The sequence below is a fragment of the Ranitomeya imitator genome, chromosome 1, assembly GCF_032444005.1.
Source record: "Ranitomeya imitator isolate aRanImi1 chromosome 1, aRanImi1.pri, whole genome shotgun sequence".
NCBI classification, from domain to species: Eukaryota; Metazoa; Chordata; class Amphibia; order Anura; family Dendrobatidae; genus Ranitomeya; species Ranitomeya imitator.
Window position 1 is genome coordinate 439,150,147 of NC_091282.1, and position 18,427 is coordinate 439,168,573.

Below are 18,427 nucleotides of genomic sequence, written 5' to 3' on the forward strand. Positions count from 1 at the left end.
TCATTCTTTAAGTCCCCCTTGTTCACATCTGGTAGCTGTCAATTTGCCTCCTACACTTTTCCTTTCATTTTTTCCCATTAGGTAGATAGGAGCAAAATTGTTTGGTGAATTGGAAAGCGCGGGGTTAAAATTTCATCTCACAACATAGCCTATGACGCTATAGGGGTCCAGACGTGTGACTGTGCAAAATTTTGTGGCTGTAGCTGCGACGCCTCCAACACTTTTCCTTTCACTTTTTCCCCATTATGTAGATAGGGGCAAAATTGTTTGGTGAATTGGAACGCGCGGGGTTAAAATTTCACCTCACAACGTAGCCTATGACGCTCTCAGGGTCCAGACGTGTGACTGTGCAAAATTTTGTGGCTGTAGCTGCGACGGTGCAGATGCCAATCCCGGACATACACACACACATACACACACACACACACACACAAACACACACACACACATTCAGCTTTATATAGTAGATAAAGACTTCATTCTTGCTGTGTCTTTATTTACCATATAGCTATAGGAATAATGATGGATAGGTGTCTGATAAATAAATCAAGTGGGAAGAGCCAGGCAAAGCGCCAGAATTGGCGCATCTAATAGATGTGCCTTTTCTGGGCTGATATTTGTAGGCTGGGGTGGTTAATATCCATGACCCCTTGCCAGCCTGAGAATACCAGCCCCCCAGCTGTCTGCTTTAGGGCAGTCCCACACGTCCAGATAATTCCGGTACCGGAATTATCCGTGTCCGTGTGCCCCTGCGTTTCTGTGGCACATCAGTGTGGCACACGTGTGCAGCCCGTATGCCCACTGGTTACCACACGCACTGTGCAGGAGACAGCGCTAAAGTTTAGCGCTGTCCCCTGCATCGTGCTGAAGCCGCGATTCATATCTTCTGTGTAGCAGCGTTTGCTGTAAAGAAGATATGAATAATCCATTTTTTAGTGGTTTTTCGTGTTTAAAATAAAGCTCCATGTCCCCACCCCCTGTGCGCCCCCCCGCTGTTCTGAAAACACTCACCCGGCTTCTACTGTATGCGGTCATGTGGGGCCGCTCATTTACAGTAATGAATATGCGGCTCCACCCCTATGGGAGGTGGAGCTGCATATTCATGACTGTAATTGTCGGCCCCACGTGACCGCATACAGTAGAAGGTGCGGCCAGGACAGGAAGCAGCGCCAGCGAGGGAGGCGGGTGAGTATTTTCAGAACAGCGGGGGGGCGCACAGGGGGTGGGGACATGGAGCTTTATTTTAAACATGAAAAACCACAAAAAAAGGATTATTCATATCTTCTTTACAGCAAACGCTGCTGCACAGAAGATATGAATCGCGGCTTCAGCACCAGTGGGGGGGACAGCGCTTACTGGAGCGCTGTCTCCTGCACGGCACACGGACTGCACACGAACAACGTCCGTGTGCGGTACGTGTTTTACACGGACCCATTGACTTTAATGGGTCCGTGTAATATGTGCGCTCCCACGAACACTGACATGTCTCCGTGTTTGGCACACAGAGACACGGTCTGCAAAAAATCAATGACATCTGCACAGATGCATTGATTTTAATGTGTCTACGTGTGTCAGTGGCTCTGGTACTTGAGGAAACTGTCACCTCACGGACCGGAGCCACTGACGTGTGAAACCAGCCTTAGCAAAACTGGTTGTCAACATTTATTTTTAATTATTTATTTAAATAATTAAAAAACAGCGTGGGGACCCCTCTATTCTCGATAACCAACTATGCTAAGGCAGGCATCTGAGGGTGGCAACCCACAGCTGTCAGTTTTGCCTGGCTGGTTATAAAAAATACAGGGGAACCCACGCTGTTTTTTTTTATTATAAATTATTTAGAGTGCAGGCTCCAGCTGAAGAATACTTCCATCAGCCACCGTCTGCTCTCATTCTTAAATCTTAGTCACACATAACGATATCGTTAACGATATCGTTGCAACTCTTTTGGTGACATAGCAACGATCCCGCTAACGATCTCGTTATGTGTGACAGCGACCAACGATCAGGCCCCTGCTGGGAGATCGTTGGTCGTTGGGGAATGATCAGGACCATTTTTTGGTCACTGATCACCCGCTGTCATCGCTGGATTGGCGTGTGTGATGCCGATCCAGCGATGTGTTCACTTGTAACCATGCTAAATATCGCGCTTAGTAACCCGATATTTACCCTGGTTACCATTGTAAAAGTTAAAAAAAAAAAAAAACAGTACATACTCACATTCTGATGTCTGTCACGTCCCCCGGCGTCCACAGGAAACTGCTTTCGGCTGACTATGTCAGCGCCGGCCGTAAAGCAGAGCACAGCGGTGACGTCACCGCTGTTACTGCCGGCGTTGACACAGTCAGTGCAGGGAAGCTGACGGCGAGGGACATGACAGACATCAGAATGTGAGTATGTAGTGTTTTTTTTTTTTTTTTTTTACTTTTACAATGGTAACCAGGGTAAATATCTGTTTACGAAGTGCGGCACTGCACTTAGTAACCCGATGTTTACCCTGGTTACCCGGGTGCTGCAGGGGGACTTCAGCATCGTTGAAGACAGTTTCAACGATGCCGAAGTCGTTCCCCTGATCGTTGGTCGCTGGAGAAAGCTGTCTGTGTGACAGCTCCCCAGCGACCACACAACGACTTACCAACGATCACGGCCAGGTCGTATCTCTGGTCGTGATCGTTGGTAAGTTGCTCAGTGTGAAGGTACCTTTAGGCTGCCATCACACTATCAGTATTTCGTCAGTATTTTACATCAGCATTTGTAAGCCAAAACCAGGAGTGGAACAATCAGAGGAAAAGTATAATAGAAACATATGAACCACTTCTGCATTTATCACCCACTCCTGGTTTTGGCTTACAAATACTGATGTAAAGTACTGACCAAATACTGCTAGTGTGACGGCAGCCTTATTAGCAGCAGCAAGCTTTATCTGATGGGAGCAGTTATCCCATCAACCCACGCCACCAGTGACAGGAGGCAAACTTTATACCTAGGATCACAGCGGCTACCCGAACCTGAATTTTTTTAAGTGTTTGGCCAGATAGGAACATCCAGGGGTCCGCCCATCTCTAGTGGTGACGTACTATCATACATGTGACCGCTGCAGTCAAATCAATGGCTGTATTAGAGGATTCTAAGCTCTTTTTTAAAAATCAAATTTTACCTGGCTTCACAATATCATTGGATAAAATGAGCAAGTGGATGAATATCTGATTCACATTAAATCTTTCTTTCAAATTTTAAGAAAAAAACAACATTTATATGTCATGCAGGGAAGGATATCGTTTCCATTAGGTGTAGAAAGGTTAATGCTTCATGTAAACAATGTTTACAGTAGGTATGTTACATGCTGTAAACATGTAATTGTTTTTTTGTTTCAAATATTACAAATGTTTAAAGCATTTTTCTTGTGTCTTCCAGATAACAAGATGCTTGTTCAGGATATCCCTCCAGTTACCAGCAGAGGGCATGTGGATAGCACTTCTGATTGTGTTGTGGATCCTCCTTACTACAGTAGCTTCTATCAACCGCCACTCTATCCTTATTACAACAATCTGTACAATTATAATCCCTACCAAATGACTGTGACTGCTGATTCCACAAGTGCTGGTGATTTGGGTGTCATAGGTGGAGCACCAATAAAAAATGCTTTTAGAAGCATTCCTACTGCTTATGTCCAGGCTCAATCAGGAAATCAATGGCAGGTAAAGGACAACAAATTCCCTAAACATTTTGTTGAATAAGGTTTTTTTTTTTTCTTATTTTAGAATTATAATTTTAATTGATCTCTGGTGTAATTGTATCTTTAAGACCCTCAAGGGCTGCAATATAGGAACATTTCAGTGGTGGGTTAGTATAGGATCAGGATCATAGAAATTGAAGGCATTGAGGATACAGTTTTCCTTGTAAATATGAATTCCTTTGAAAGAGCATATGAACAAAGAAAAGATGCAAATGTCTTGCTAAAACAGAGGCCGTTTTAATATATCATCACCACTGAAAAGGAGTACATAATGATAATAGACATTTTAACACCTTTCCGACATCGGGCGTAAATGTACGCCGATGTCAGACTCCCTCTGTTTGGTGTGAGCACTGGCACTTAGCCCGCATCTTTCTGGGCACATATCAGCTGATCTATACAGCTGACATGTGCCCACAACAGCCAGGAATTACGATCCACCCGTGGCTGTTAACTCGTTAAATGCCGCTGTCAAACTCTGAAAACGGCATTTAACTTGCGCTTCCGGTAAGCGCGCCAGAAATTGCACCCTCCTCCGACGGGTCACCGATGAGTTGGCTTGACAGCCCTCTATGGTTGTCACTTCCGGATTGCTATGAGCGCCGCTCGGTGGTCATCGCTCATAGCAAGTGAGCTATGGGTGATCAAAAGATCGTATCTGCACCAAAATGGTTTCAATAAAAACGTCAGCTTGGTGCGCAAAAAATAAGCCCTCAACCAACCCGAGATCACTAAAAATGGAGAAGCTATGAGTATCGGTAAATGGCGCAAATATTTTTTAAAACAATTTTCACCACTTAAATAAAAAAGAATCTAGACATGTTTGGTGTCTAAGGACTCATAATGACCTGGAGAATCATGATTGCAGGTCAGTTTTAGCATTTAGTGAACATGGTAAAAAAAATAAATAAATAAAATGTTTCCCCTTGTTTAGTACACAACATGCTAAAACCAATGATGTCGTTAAAAATTACAACTCGTCCCGCAAAAAATAAGCCCTCAAATGGCCATATTGACGAAAAAATAAAAAAGTTATGGCTCTGGGAAGAAGGGGAGCAAAAAATGAAAATGCAAAACCAAATACCTTTGTTCGTTAAGGGGTTAAAAGTCTCACTGAAAATGGGACTATACTGTATACAGTATGTAACACATGGTGGGGTAGTGCTTTCCTGTGGTAATTAGGTTTCCATTACATTGCTTTTTTGTATCCTTGTAAAAAGAAACTTTTTTGCAGCAGTTATATTATTAAAGTGAATTTGTCAGGCTTTTCATGCTGCCCATATTGCGGGCGCCATGAATTGCAGCCTCACTATGACCACAGCCAGGCATATTAAGCATAAATACAGTCAGGGACCATAGCCGGAGACAAGACTAGTTTAGCACTGCCCCCAGTCGGCTCCTCCCAATGTAGGTGATTGACAGGTCTCTCTTTTTTTGCGTGGACATAAGGAGAGACCTGTTAACCTTGTGCTGTGGTGCAGAACTAGTCTTGTCCCACCCTGTGATCCCCTTCTGGATCTTTAAAGTATATTTTCTCTGAAGCGCCGCCAGCTCTTCAGAGTATGCCTTGTTGCAGTTGTGCAGCCAGGCTTCGATTCTTCATTTAGTCGATTGTCAGGTTCCCTTTAAAACTGGATGTAGTAGGGAACAATTGGTAGTGTCTATAAGTTATCTAGACATATTATATGTGGTATTAAAGTGATGTAATTAAATACTGTATGTTAAGCTGTGTTCACATTTGCTCCACACAACACCTCAGATTTGATGACAGACCCCATAATAAGGCAGCAGGGTCAGTCAGATGATGACGGTATCCATCTTATGGATTGGGTATTATGTTGTGGTTTTTGTTGTGAAAGGAAACTATGTACACCTAACCTCAGACACATTTCCACACACTGTGGCTTGCATAGATTTACACCAATAATTTTACATTGGTCCTTTTTTTACATTCCCTCTCTTTAGGGCTCATTCAGACATTCGTTTTTCACGTACTAGTTCTAGGTGTTTTTTTTGTGTGGGTCAAGTCGTCCTTGCAAAGTCACGGAGGCAAGTCCAATATTGATCCGAGTGTCAGATCCAAATTGGCAATCCAAGTCTATGGATCCGTAAAACAATTGAACAGCACTCAGATGCCATCCAAGTGCTGTCTGATTTTTACAGAGAGGTAGATTGGAGAAGGCATAGAAATGTTTTTTTTTCTCAATAATGATACTCTGACCAAACTCAGATGACACTTGGATGAAGGTCTGATAAAACGCTGAATTCACTGATGAAACTAGGACCGTTTTTCTCATACATGAACGAGCCCTAATACTTACGTAGACTCTTGAGGTAAGCGTCAAAAGTGCAAAAATGCATAATAAATCCTGCACAAATTGGAATAGAACTGTTTTACAAGTCCACAATCCTATAAAAAACAGGCAAAACAAAACAGGTTAAATAAAAATTTCAAGGGGTTTTCTGACTTTATTTTATATTATTCCTTTGACTTCTTGTGCATAAAAGTAACAAACACAGTTGTATTTACCGAGTACCATCTTTTTGCCACTGCCTTTAGTTTTGTTGACATGGTTACAACTGTGAAGTCCCTTAACCCCTTAGTGACCGAGCCAAATTTTTGAAATCTGACCAGTGTCACTTTATGTGGTAATAACTCTGCAACGCTTCAACAAATCCCAGTGATTTTGAGATTGTTTTTTCGTGACACATTATACTTTATGATAATGGTAAATTTAGTTCAACATTTTTTGTGTTTATTTATAAAAAATATAAAAAATTTGAGAAAAATGTTAAAAAATTAGCAATTTTCAAAATTTGAATGATTATCCCTTTAATCCAGATAGTCATACAACAGCAAACCATTAATAAATAACATTTCCCACATGTCTGCTTTACATCAGCACCATTTGTAAAATGTTATTTTATTTTGTTAGCATTTTAGGAGGTTTAAAAATGTAGCAGCAATTTTTCATTTTTTCAAAGAAATTTACCACATTTATTTTTTTAGGGACTTATCCATGTTTGAAGTGACTTTAGGGGTCCCATATATTGGGAAACCCCCAAGCGTGATACCATTTTAAAAACAGCACCCCCAGACATATTGAAAACTGCTGTCAGGTAGTTTATTAACCCTTCAGGTGCTTTACAGGAATTAATGCAAAGTGGTATGACAGAAATGAAAATGTGTATTTTTACCACCTAAATGTTGCTAACTTCTAAACAGATTACTATAGCCGTCAGACTCTAAGGCCACTATTTGGTCATGAATTGTCATCGCAAACATCAGGACAACAAAATCATGATCTGAGGGCACCAATTGGGATAAAGAAGAAGCCCCCACACTCTTTTAACCATTTATAATGATGTAGTCACTATTGACAGCAGCATCTAAGGGGTTAAACAGATTTAGAAGGTGCAAATATTGATCGTGGCTGATACAGCAAGTTGTCAGCTATAGTGGACAGCCGACAAATGCTGGATTGTTATCTGTATGGGGAGGCTATTCTCTTATATCTCAGGTCAGTTAAAAGACGTATTGGCGGTCATTAAGGGGTTAAGCATCTTGTGACCACTGCAGGCAATCACCAGGCTCTACCGATGTACGTGGCATTGAGCCCACTGATTGGCTGCAGTGTTCACTTGATGTTAACGTAATGTCACTGCCGCAACCATGTCAAGAAAAGCAAAGGTAGCAGTGGGGAGGCTGCACTGGAGCAGCAATAGATCATTTTAGTTTAACTTGTTTTTATATACAAAAAGCTAATGGTATAAAAAAACAACTAAACCAAGGATGTTAAGTGACCATAGTCCTGGTTAATTTAGAAGAATATTAATGAATACTGACAAATTTACCAAATAAACCTCCAAATGGAAAAAGGAGGCAGTGCTAAAATTACATTCATTTTACTATAGACAGATTAATATTCGGTACATACAGTACATCACAAGGTATCTATAAAAGGGACTAAAAATGCTGATATAGGATAAGGTACCGTAAGTATAAAAGATATATATTAAAGGGGTTTTCGGCCTTCTGATGAGAATCTGTAGTCATTCTATTCTCACCCATTGATCCTTTTTTTCTTCAGTTGCATGGAGTGCCCCCTCACTACCCACAAGACTCCTACCTTCGCCATAGTCCCCTGGGCATGCTTGTGGTGCTTCCGTGGCAGTCGCATCCATGTTTGGCGTCGCTGCGTGCTCATGTGATTGCTTGCAGTATAAAAGTCTCCTGTTGGGTGAACTGTCTCCATGTGTGGATTCACATGACTCCACCTAATGACATCTCCCCAGGCCATTAACTAATAGTTAAAGGGGTTTTCTGGGGCTATTTAGTCTTTTCTCTTGTGTGTCTAAGAACTTAAAGGCAGGTAGTTACTAACTATCTGCCTTTTGTGCTGAGTGCTGCTCTGTCAGCTCAGAGCGATTACAGACTGCTCCTGCTGGCAATTTTGTGGCTTATAGTGACGGCACGTCGACAGAGCAGGTGCTTCTCTTCCGCTCTGCTCTGTTAATAGGGCGTGACTGCCAATGTTATGCAGATTGACAGTCGACTCCCTGTTGCCTAACAATCACGCTCTGTCGACAGAGCAGCTTGGAAGAGAAGGTGTGGCTCTGTTGATGTGAAGTATCTGAATCACTGTCAGGAACGGTCTGTGATTAATCTGAGCCGGCATCGGGCACTACAGGCAGGTAATTAGTAACTCTCTGCCTGTCAGTTCTTGGCCCAATAAGTAAAAATAAAATGGTCCCAGAGAACCGCTTTCTGAGTTTAGTGGATCTGGTTATAAGAGTAAGACGAGTACAGTGCCCATATTAATAAAAAGCTATGTTATTGAGATTACTTAAAATAGAAAGGCAGTACAACTAGACAAGGTAGCTCAAAAGAAAAGGACAGGCAAGAATCCAGGCAAAATATGACTGCAGCTATAAGTACAAGTGGGTCATACAGTACATCTAATAGTAACAATTTATAGATGGGCTTAAATAGAGTAAGGTGCTTTATATGTGGAATACATATTATAGTGGTTGTTGGCAATATTGTTTGTACTAATCATACAGAGCATATGAGTAGTAAGTCGACTTCACCAAAGATAAAGAGAACAAGACATCATCAGAAGGGGCTTCTATGTTATCAACTCCTTTGCCAGGGGGCTTGATTTGGGAGGAGGTACTGTAAGTGCTGGTATTTATAGTTGGAACATCCAAATAGCATTGCATAGACATGAAAGACATAGTGATATAGAAGATATTACCAATCAGATTTGCACCCGCCCACACTGTATCGGTGCATGCTGCGTCTTCATTACTTCCTGCGGAAACAGGAGTTCTGGTTCCAGTCTGTGGGCCACATGCAATTTTATTATTATTATTATTATTTATTTATACTAGATGGTGGCCCGATTCTAACGCATCGGGTATTCTAGAATATGCATGTCCACGTAGTATATTGCCCAGCCACGTAGTATATTGCCAACCACGTAGTTTATTGCCCAGCCACGTAGTATATTGCCCAGCCACGTAGTATATTGCCCAGCCACGTAGTATATTGCCCAGTCACGTACTACATTGCCGAGCTACATAGTATATTGTCCAGTGACATAGTATATTGCCCAGCCACGTAGTATATTGCCCAGCCACGTAGTATATTGCACAGCGACGTAGTATACAGCACAGAGCCATGTAGTATACAGCACAGACACGTAATATACTGCCCAGTCACGTAGTATATTGGCCAGTCACGTAGTATATTGCACAGCCACGCAGTATATTGCCCAGCCACGTATGTAACAGGTTAAAAAAAGACTTAAAATAAAAAAAAAAACATACTCACCTTCTGAAGGGCTCTTGTAGTCCTGGCGCCTGTGTGCGGTGCACGCGGCAGCTTCCGGTCCCAGGGTTGGTATGAGCGCAGGACCTGTGATGACGTCGCGGTCACATGACCGTGACGTCATGGCAGGTCCTTCTCGCACAGCATCTTTAGCTACAGAACCTGCCGCTTGCACAGCCGAGGACAGCGCCACGTTGGAGGGTGAGAATAACGTTTTTTTTTTTGTTTATTATTATTTGTAACATTTGTAACATTAGATCTTTTTACTATTGATGCTGCATACGCAGCATCAATAGTACAAAGTTGGTCACACAGGGTTAATAGCTGCGTTAATGGAGTGCGTTACACCGCGGTCCATTAACTGTGGCATTATCCCTGTGTGAGGGCTGACTGGAGGGGAGTATGGAGCAGGCACTGACTACGGGGAGGAAAGAGCCGCCATTTTGCCGGTGGACTGTGCCTGTCGCTAATTGGTCAAGGCAATGGTCGTGGGCGTTTTGCCACGACCAATCAGCTACTTGGATTTCCACGACAGACAGAGGCCGCGACAAATGAATATCCGCGACAGACAGAAGGTCAGACGGAAGTGACCCTTAGACAATTATATAGTAGATAGCACCATTAATTCCATGGTGCTGTACATGAGAAAGGGGGTTATGTACAGAGTTATAGATATCGTTTACAGTAAACAAATTTACATTGACAGACTGGTATAGAGGGGAGAGGATTTGCCAACATAATGCCAGAGCATCGGCACATATGCACTCGTCCCACCACATCGTACAGCCTGAAAGACCAGGATGGGTGATGATTGCGTGTGTATACCATTGACTAGTGATGTAATACATAGACCACCTATTGAGAGAACTTGATAACAATCAGCAGACATTTTTATAGTGCAATATCCATGAAACTATACATATTGTGATGTAATGACCCCTGTGGCAGCTAGGGAGCGCTGTGTGTGCTCCCCGGGATATGCATGGAGGCATATCTGTTGTGATAATGGTGGTGAAACAGTGACTGGCAGAATTGTGAGTGGCCGATATGTGTCGCAGAGGGAGTTTGCGTGGTAAGTCTGATGTAATGTTGTGGTTTTTGGACCTGTAGTCCCACAAGTGTTTGTGTAGTTGTAAGGGAGACTTACTAGGCTAGTTATGTGATATGGGCGGGACAAACTAGCCACACATCCACACTCCCACCCAAGGGAGTGGTTAAGGGTATATAATGTGACCAGGGTGTGGGTCACATGTTCCTGTGTGGTTCCAGTGTTTGGACCTGAGTGGTGATGGTCCTGGAAGCCTGTGTTGGATTTCCTGGGAGTAGGAGTCCTGAAGAGCACATGGCGGAGCTTTGGACTTGCTGGTGGAGCTTTGGACTTGCTGGTGGCCTGGGGTGTTGGACTAGCGTCCTGATTAGCACCCGGACAGGTCATATGCCTGGGGTGTTGGACGAAGTCCTGAATAGCACCCGGACAGGCCACATGTGTGGTTCTTGTGTAGGAAGACCTGGGAGTAGGCTTCCTGAAGAGCACATGCTGGGGTGTTGGGAGATCCTGGGAGTAGGACCGGATCCCTGAGTAGCGCACAGTAAGACTTTGGTTCTGGATGGTCTGTGTTGGGGAAGCTACCGTCCTTCAGTGGGTCTGGACTGACTAAGGTATGCTGCCAGGCAAGATGGTGATCCCTGTGAGGCAGCTTTCCCGGAAGAGTGGACTGGCAAGGAGTCAGCAGGAGGAGCAGGAGCTCCCGTCAGGTACCTATACAGACTGTTGGTGCTTGTGAGTGAGGTTCGGAGTGAGGTTCGGCGTGTTTAGAGACCACGGCCCAGTGTCCTGTGCGATGTATGTGACTTGGGACATTGGTGAAGTGTACGGCATACGGACACCCATGGTAACTGGATGAAGTGAGAGGTCCAGCATGTTTAGTGTCTGTGAGACAAAGCCGTATGTGAAGTGTTTAAGATAAAGCTGCAAGTTAATATCACCAGTTGGTGCCTGTTGTGTTTTATGAAATGTATAATATGAACTGTGCACAACCCGGTTTATGACACTTTAATAAACTGTATGGACCGTTTTATTTGGAAAAATTAGTAGCTGACTACGTTAATCCCGTGCCAAGCGAGTGTCCCCCAATACACTCAGTAAGTGCAATCTTACATGATCTATGGGTAAGTGTAAGGGTCTTGATGTATACTTAAAGTGACAAATAAAGAGATGCAGATGTGTTTAGAAATATAATGCCTATGTGAAAGCATATGAAAATGCTAATACTCATAGACACCCACACGCTCTCTGACTCTATTCTACCACTGGCATCCATATTTTCACTCCAAGACACAGACAGTGCCACTGTTTTCTACAATGCCACCCTCGCATCAGCTATTGACGCCGTTGCCCCTCTCGTTCATGGCAGAGTGCGATGTATCAACAGACAACCCCGGCACAATAACACCACTTAAAAGCTCCGCTAAGTGTCCAGGGTTGCAGAGCGGCGTTGGAAGAAAGCAAATTCGCAAGACGACTTCACTGCATTCAAACAGGCAACACTCGCTTTCAAATCTGCCCTGACCACTGCTAAACAGGCCTACTTCACAACCCTCGTATCTTCCATATCCTACAACCCCAAACAGTTATTCAACACTTTTAACTCCCTTCTTCATCCACCATTGCCCCCTCCAACCTCCCTCATCTTTGCTGAGGACTTTGCCACACACTTTAAAAATAAGATCGATCAAACAAGGCAAGTCCTTATTGTTCAACTACCACAACCCCTTTGTATACCAGACCAGTGCCCAAAACCCATAACCTCCCTATCCAACATCACTGAAGGGGAGCTTAATTGTCTCCTCTCCAAATCGCACCTCACCACCTGTGCACTTGACCCCATCCCGCCTCCTCTCCAACCTCACTGCCACTCTTATCTCATCCCTAACCACCTCTTCAAGATATCACTTGCTTCTGGTACATTCCCTTCTGCTTTCAAACATGCCACAATCACACCTATCCTTAAAAAGCCAACCCCCGATCCAACTGCTATGTCCAGCTATCACCCAATATCGCTGCTCCCATTCTCTGCCAAACTCCTGGAGCAGCATGTCCATGCTGAACTTTCCTCCCACCTCTCATCTAATTTGCTCTTTGACAATCTACTATTTGGTTGCCGCCCCCATCACTCAACTGAGACAGCCCTGACCAAAATTAGTAATGACCTACTTACATCCAAAGCTAAGGGACAATGCTCTATAATCCTCCTCCTAGACCTGTTCTCTACTTTTGACACTGTTGACGACTGCCTCCTACTACAGATCCTCTCCTCCTTTGGCATCAAAGACCTCACCTTATCCTGGATCTCCTCATACCTTTCCAACCGCACATTCAGCATCTCCCACTCCCACACTACCTCCTCATCCCACCCTCTCTCTGTTGGAGTCCCCCAAGGCTCTGTTCTAGGACCCCTACTCTTCTCAATCTATACACTTGGCCTGTGACAACTCATAAAGTCCCATGGATTCCAGTACCACCTTTATGCTGGTGACACTCAGATCTACCTCTCTGGCCGAGACATCACCTCTCTGCTGTTCAAAATCCCGGAGTGTCTATCCATCATATCCTCCTTCTTCTCTTCTCGCTTCCTCAAACTCAGTGTGGACAAGTCTGAACTCATCATCTTTCCTCCATCTCATAGATCTTCGTTATCTGACCTATCGCAATTAACGACATCATTCTTTCCCCGTACCAGAAAGTCCGCTGCCTCGGAGAAACCCTTCACTCTGCCCTGTCCTTCAAACCGCACATCCAAGCTCTTTCCACCTTCTGTCGCCTCCAGCTCAAAAATATCTCCAGAATCCGTCCTTTCCTCAACCCTCAATCTCCTAAAATTCTTGTGCATGCCCTCATCATCTCCCGCCTCGACTACTGCAACATCCTTTTCTGTGGCCTCCCTGCTAACACCCTTGCACCTCTCCAGTCCATCCTTAACTCTGTTGCCTGACTAATTCATCTCTCTCTTCGCTACTCCTCTGCTTCTCCCCTATGCGAGACCGCAAGTCAACATCTCGCGAGACCACAATGCACCACGGGCACAGTCCGGCCGCTCCTTACTCCCCTGCAGTCAGTGTCCCCTCTATACTACCCCCCCAGACATTGGTGCAGGATTTAAATCCCGCTTCGCTGATTAGTCGCACCCAGCTGACATTGGCGCGGGATTTAAATCCCGCTTCGCTGATTGGTCGCGGCCAGCCGGCGACATTGCCGCAGGATTTAAATCCCGCTTCGATGATTGGTCGCGCCCAGCCGGCGACATTGCTGCTGGATTTAAATGCCGCTTCCCTGATTCCCGCGCAAATGTCGCTGATTGCTCGCGCCGGCTGGGCGCGACCATTCAGCGAAGCGGGATTTAAATCCCGCCCCAATGTCGCTGATTGGACGCGCCCAGCCGGAGCCACCAATCAACGACACGGGATTTGAATCCTGCGCCAATGTGGCTGATTGGGCGCGAGCAATCAGCGAAGCGGGATTTAAATCACGCTGCTATTAACCCTGAGTGACCAACTTTTTGCTATTGATGCTGCCATGCAGCATCAATAGTAAAAGGATCTAATGTTAAAAATAATAAAAAAAATAAAAAATCATTATATACTCACCTTGTGTCGGCCCCCTGGATCCAGCTCGCGAGACCACTACGTCATCCTCTCGCGAGACCGCAATGCACCGCGCGACCAATCACTTCGCTGATTGGTCGCGTCCAGCCAACATTGGCGCGGGATTTAAATCCTGCTTCGCTGATTGGTCGCGCCGGCTGCCTGTCATGGCTGCTGCGACCAATCAGCGACGGGCACAGTCCGATTAGTCCCTCCCTACTCCCCTGCAGTCAGTGCCCGGCGCCCGCATACTCCCCTCCTGTCACCACTCACACAGGGTTAATGCCAGCGGTAACGGACCGCGTTATGCACTCCGTTACCGCTGCTATTAACCCTCTGTGTGTCCCCAACTTTTTACTATTGATGCTGCCTATGCGGCATCAATAGTAAAAAAATGTAATGTTAAAAATAATAAAAAACAAAAAACCTGCTATTCTCACCTTCCATAGTCCGCCGAGCCGCACGCGGCCTCCGCCATCGTCCGTTCCCAGAGATGCATTGCGAAATTACCCAGAAGACTTAGCGGTCTCGTGTGTTTGGATTAGGGTTTCAGTTATAATTGGGAGGTTTCCATTGTTCAGGCACATCAGAGGCTCTCCAAACATGACATGGTGTCCAATCTCAATTCCAGCCAATTCTGCGTTGAAAAAGTAAAACAGTGCTCATTCCCTTCCAAGCTCTCCCGTGCGCCCAAACAGGGGTTTTCCCCAACATATGGGGTATCAACGTACTCAGGACAAATTGGACAACAACTTTTGCTGTCCAATTTCAACTGTTACCCTTGGAAAAATACAAAACTGGGGGCTAAAAAATAATTTTTGTGGGGAAAAAAAAAGAATTTTTATTTTCACGGCTCTGCGTTATAAACTGTAGTGAAACACTTGGGGGTTCAAAGCTTTCACAACACATATAGATAAGTTCCTTGGGGGGGTCTAGTTTCCAATATGGGGTCACTTGTGGGGGGTTTCTACTGTTTAGGCACATTAGTGGCTCTCCAAACACAACATGGCGTCCCATCTCAATTCCAGTTAGTTTTGCATTGAAAAGTCAAACGGCGCTCCTTCCATTCCGAGCTATCCCTTGCGCCCAAACAGTGATTTACCCCCACATATGGGGTATCAGCTGTAAGATTGCTCTTACTAAGTGTATTGGGGGACACTCGCTTGGCACGGGATTAACGTAGTCAGGCACGATTTTTCTCTTAAACACAGTCTATACGGTTTATTGAAGTGTCATGAACCGGGTTTTGCACAGTTCACATTATACATTTCATCAAACACAATAGGCACCAACTGGTGATATTAACTTGCAGCTTTGTCTTAAACACTTCATTTACGGCTTTGTTTCACAGACACTAGACATGCTGGACCTCTCACTTCGCCCAGTTGCCATGGGTGTCCGTACGCTGTACTCTTCACCAATGTCCCAAGTCACATATAGCGCATATGACACTGGGTCGCGGTCTCTAAACACGTGGGAGACTGTTGTGAATTCTGCTTTTGTGTTCCCTCCGGTGGTTGTAGGTGGTAATTCAGTTGTCCCTGAGTGGCAGTCCTGGTCAGGTGTTTCTGCTGATTGCAGTTCTGACTGGGGTATTTAGGTGTGCAGGATTCATTAGTCCTTGCCAGTTGTCCATTGTTCTGGGAGGTTTTGGATCTTTGTCTGGTTCCTCCTGCCTGGCTGCCAAATCAGCAAAGATAAGTGTCTGTTTTTTTGTTTCTTTGGCACACATGCTGTTTGCATAATTATTCAGTGCTATTCATTTGTTTTCTCTTGTCCAGCTTAGATTGTGTCAGTGTTTTCTCAGTCTTGTTGGATTCTCAGGAGATGCAGATATACGTTCCATGTCTTTAGTTAGATGGTGGAATTTTTTGTATTATCTGCTGTGGATATTTTTTGGAAGGGTTTTAATACTGACCGCTTAGTATTCTGTCCTATCCTTTCCTATCTAGCTAGAGTGGCCTCTTTTGCTAAATCCTGTTTCCTGCCTGCGTGTGTCTTTCCTCTACTACTCAGAGTCAATATTTGTGGGGGGCTGCCTATCCTTTGGGGTTCTGCTCTGAGGCAAGGTAGAATTCCTATTTCTATCTATAGGGGTATTTAGTCCTCCGGCTGTGTCGAGGTGTCTAGGATTTGTTAGGCACACCCCACGGCTACTTCTAGTTGCAGTGTTAAGTTCAGGATTTGCGGTCAGTATAGTTTCCACCAACTCCAGAGAAAGTTTCATGCAGCTCCAAGGTCACCGGATCATAACAGGAGACCATTCAGTTCATGGAACATCACAAGCACCAACAGTCTGTATAGGTACCTGACTGGAGCTCCTGCTCCACTTGCTGACTCCTCGTCAGTCCACTCCTCCGGGAAAGCTGTCTCACAGGGATCACCAACTTGCCTGGGCGGCATATCTTAGTCAGTCCAGACCCACCGAAGGACAGTAGCTTTCCCCACATAGACCATCCAGAATCACAATGACTGTGCGCTATTCAGGGATCCGGTCCTAGTCCCAGGACCTCCAAACACCCCAGCATCTGCTCTTCAGGAAGCCTCCTCACATGAACCGCACATGTGACCTGTCCAGGTGCTATTCAGGTCCTCATCCAACACCCGAGGCATATGACCTGTCCAGGTACTATTCAGGACCTCGCCCAACACCCCAGGCATATAACCTGTCCAGGTGCTATTCAGGACGTCAGTTCAATACCCCAGGCATATGACCTGTCTAGATGCTATTCAGGACGTCAGACCAAAACCCCAGGCCACTAGCAAGTCCAAAGCCCCACCATGTGCTCTTCAGGACTCCTACTCCCAGGAAATTCAACACAAGTTGTTCAGTGTGCTATTCAGGACTCCTACTCCCAGGAAATCCAACACACCAGGCTCACCAGGTCCAAACATGGGTCCAAAGCCCCACCATGTGCTATACAGGACTCCTACTCCCAGGAAATCCAACACAGGTGGTTCAGTGTGCTATTCAGGGATCCGGTCCTACTCCCAGGACCTCCCAACACACAGGCTCTCCAGGACCTTCCACTGGAACCACACGGGAACATGTGACCCACACCCTGGTCACATTATATACCCTTAACCACTCCCCTGGATGGGAGTGTGGATGTGTGGCTAGTTTTTCCCGCCCATCTCACACAACTAGCCTAGTAAGTCTCCCTTACAACTACACCATACATATACACTCTTGAGAGACTACAGGTCCCAGAACAACAACATTACATCAGACTTACCACGCAGACTCCCTCTGCGACACATATCAGCCATTCACAACACAGCCAGTCACTGTTTCACCACGATTATCACAATAGATATGCCTCCATGCACATCCCAAGGAGCACTCACAGCGCCCCCTAGCTGCCACAGGGGTCACTGCATCACACAGCGTACTCAGGACAAATTGTAATACAACTTTTGGGGTCCAATTTCTTCTCTTACCCTTGGGAAAATAAAAAATTGGGGGCGAAAAGATCATTTTTGTGAAAAAATATGATTTTTTATTTTTTGGCTCTACATTATAAACTTCTGTGAATCACATAATGGGTCAAAGTGCTCACCACACATCTAGATAAGTTCCTTAGGGGGTCTACTTTCCAAAATGGTGTCAGTTGTGGGGGGCTTCAATGTTTAGGCACATTAGTGGCTCTCCAAACGCAACATGGCGTCCCATCTCAATTCCAGTCAATTTTGCATTGAAAAGTCAAACGGCGCTCCTTACCTTTCGAGCTCTGCCATGCGCCCAAACAGTGGTTTACCCCCACATATGGGGTATCAACGTACTCAGGACAAATTGTACAACAACTTTTGGGGTCCAATTTCTTCTCTTACCCTTGGTAAAATAAAACAAATTGGAGCTGAAGTAAATTTTTTGTGAAAAAAAGTTAAATGTTCATTTTTATTTAAACATTCAAAAAATTCCCGTGAAACACCTGAAGGGTTAATAAACTTCTTGAATGTGGTTTTGAGCACCTTGAGGGGTGCAGTTTTTAGAATGGTGTCACACTTGGTTATTTTCTATCATATAGACCCCTCAAAATGATTTCAAATGAGATGTGGTCCCTAAAAAAAATGGTGTTGTAAAAATGAGAAATTGCTGGTCAACTTTTAACCCTTATAACTCCCTAACTGATGTAAAGTAGACATGTGGGAGATGTTACTTATTAAGTATTTTGTGTGACATCTCTGTGATGTAATTGCATAAAAATTCAAAGTTG

The 18,427-nt window shown here is 44.7% G+C and overlaps 1 protein-coding gene across 1 annotated transcript in view; it reads left to right on the forward strand.

The window, feature by feature from the left end:
- DMRT1 (doublesex and mab-3 related transcription factor 1) overlaps window positions 1–18,427 on the forward strand; it is a 354,547-nt gene that overhangs the window by 95,855 nt on the left and 240,265 nt on the right. Inside the window, exon 3 of the mRNA XM_069763937.1 lies at window positions 3,415–3,698. Coding sequence (XP_069620038.1) covers window positions 3,415–3,698 — 284 coding nt within the window. The remainder of the gene's footprint in view (window positions 1–3,414; window positions 3,699–18,427) is intronic.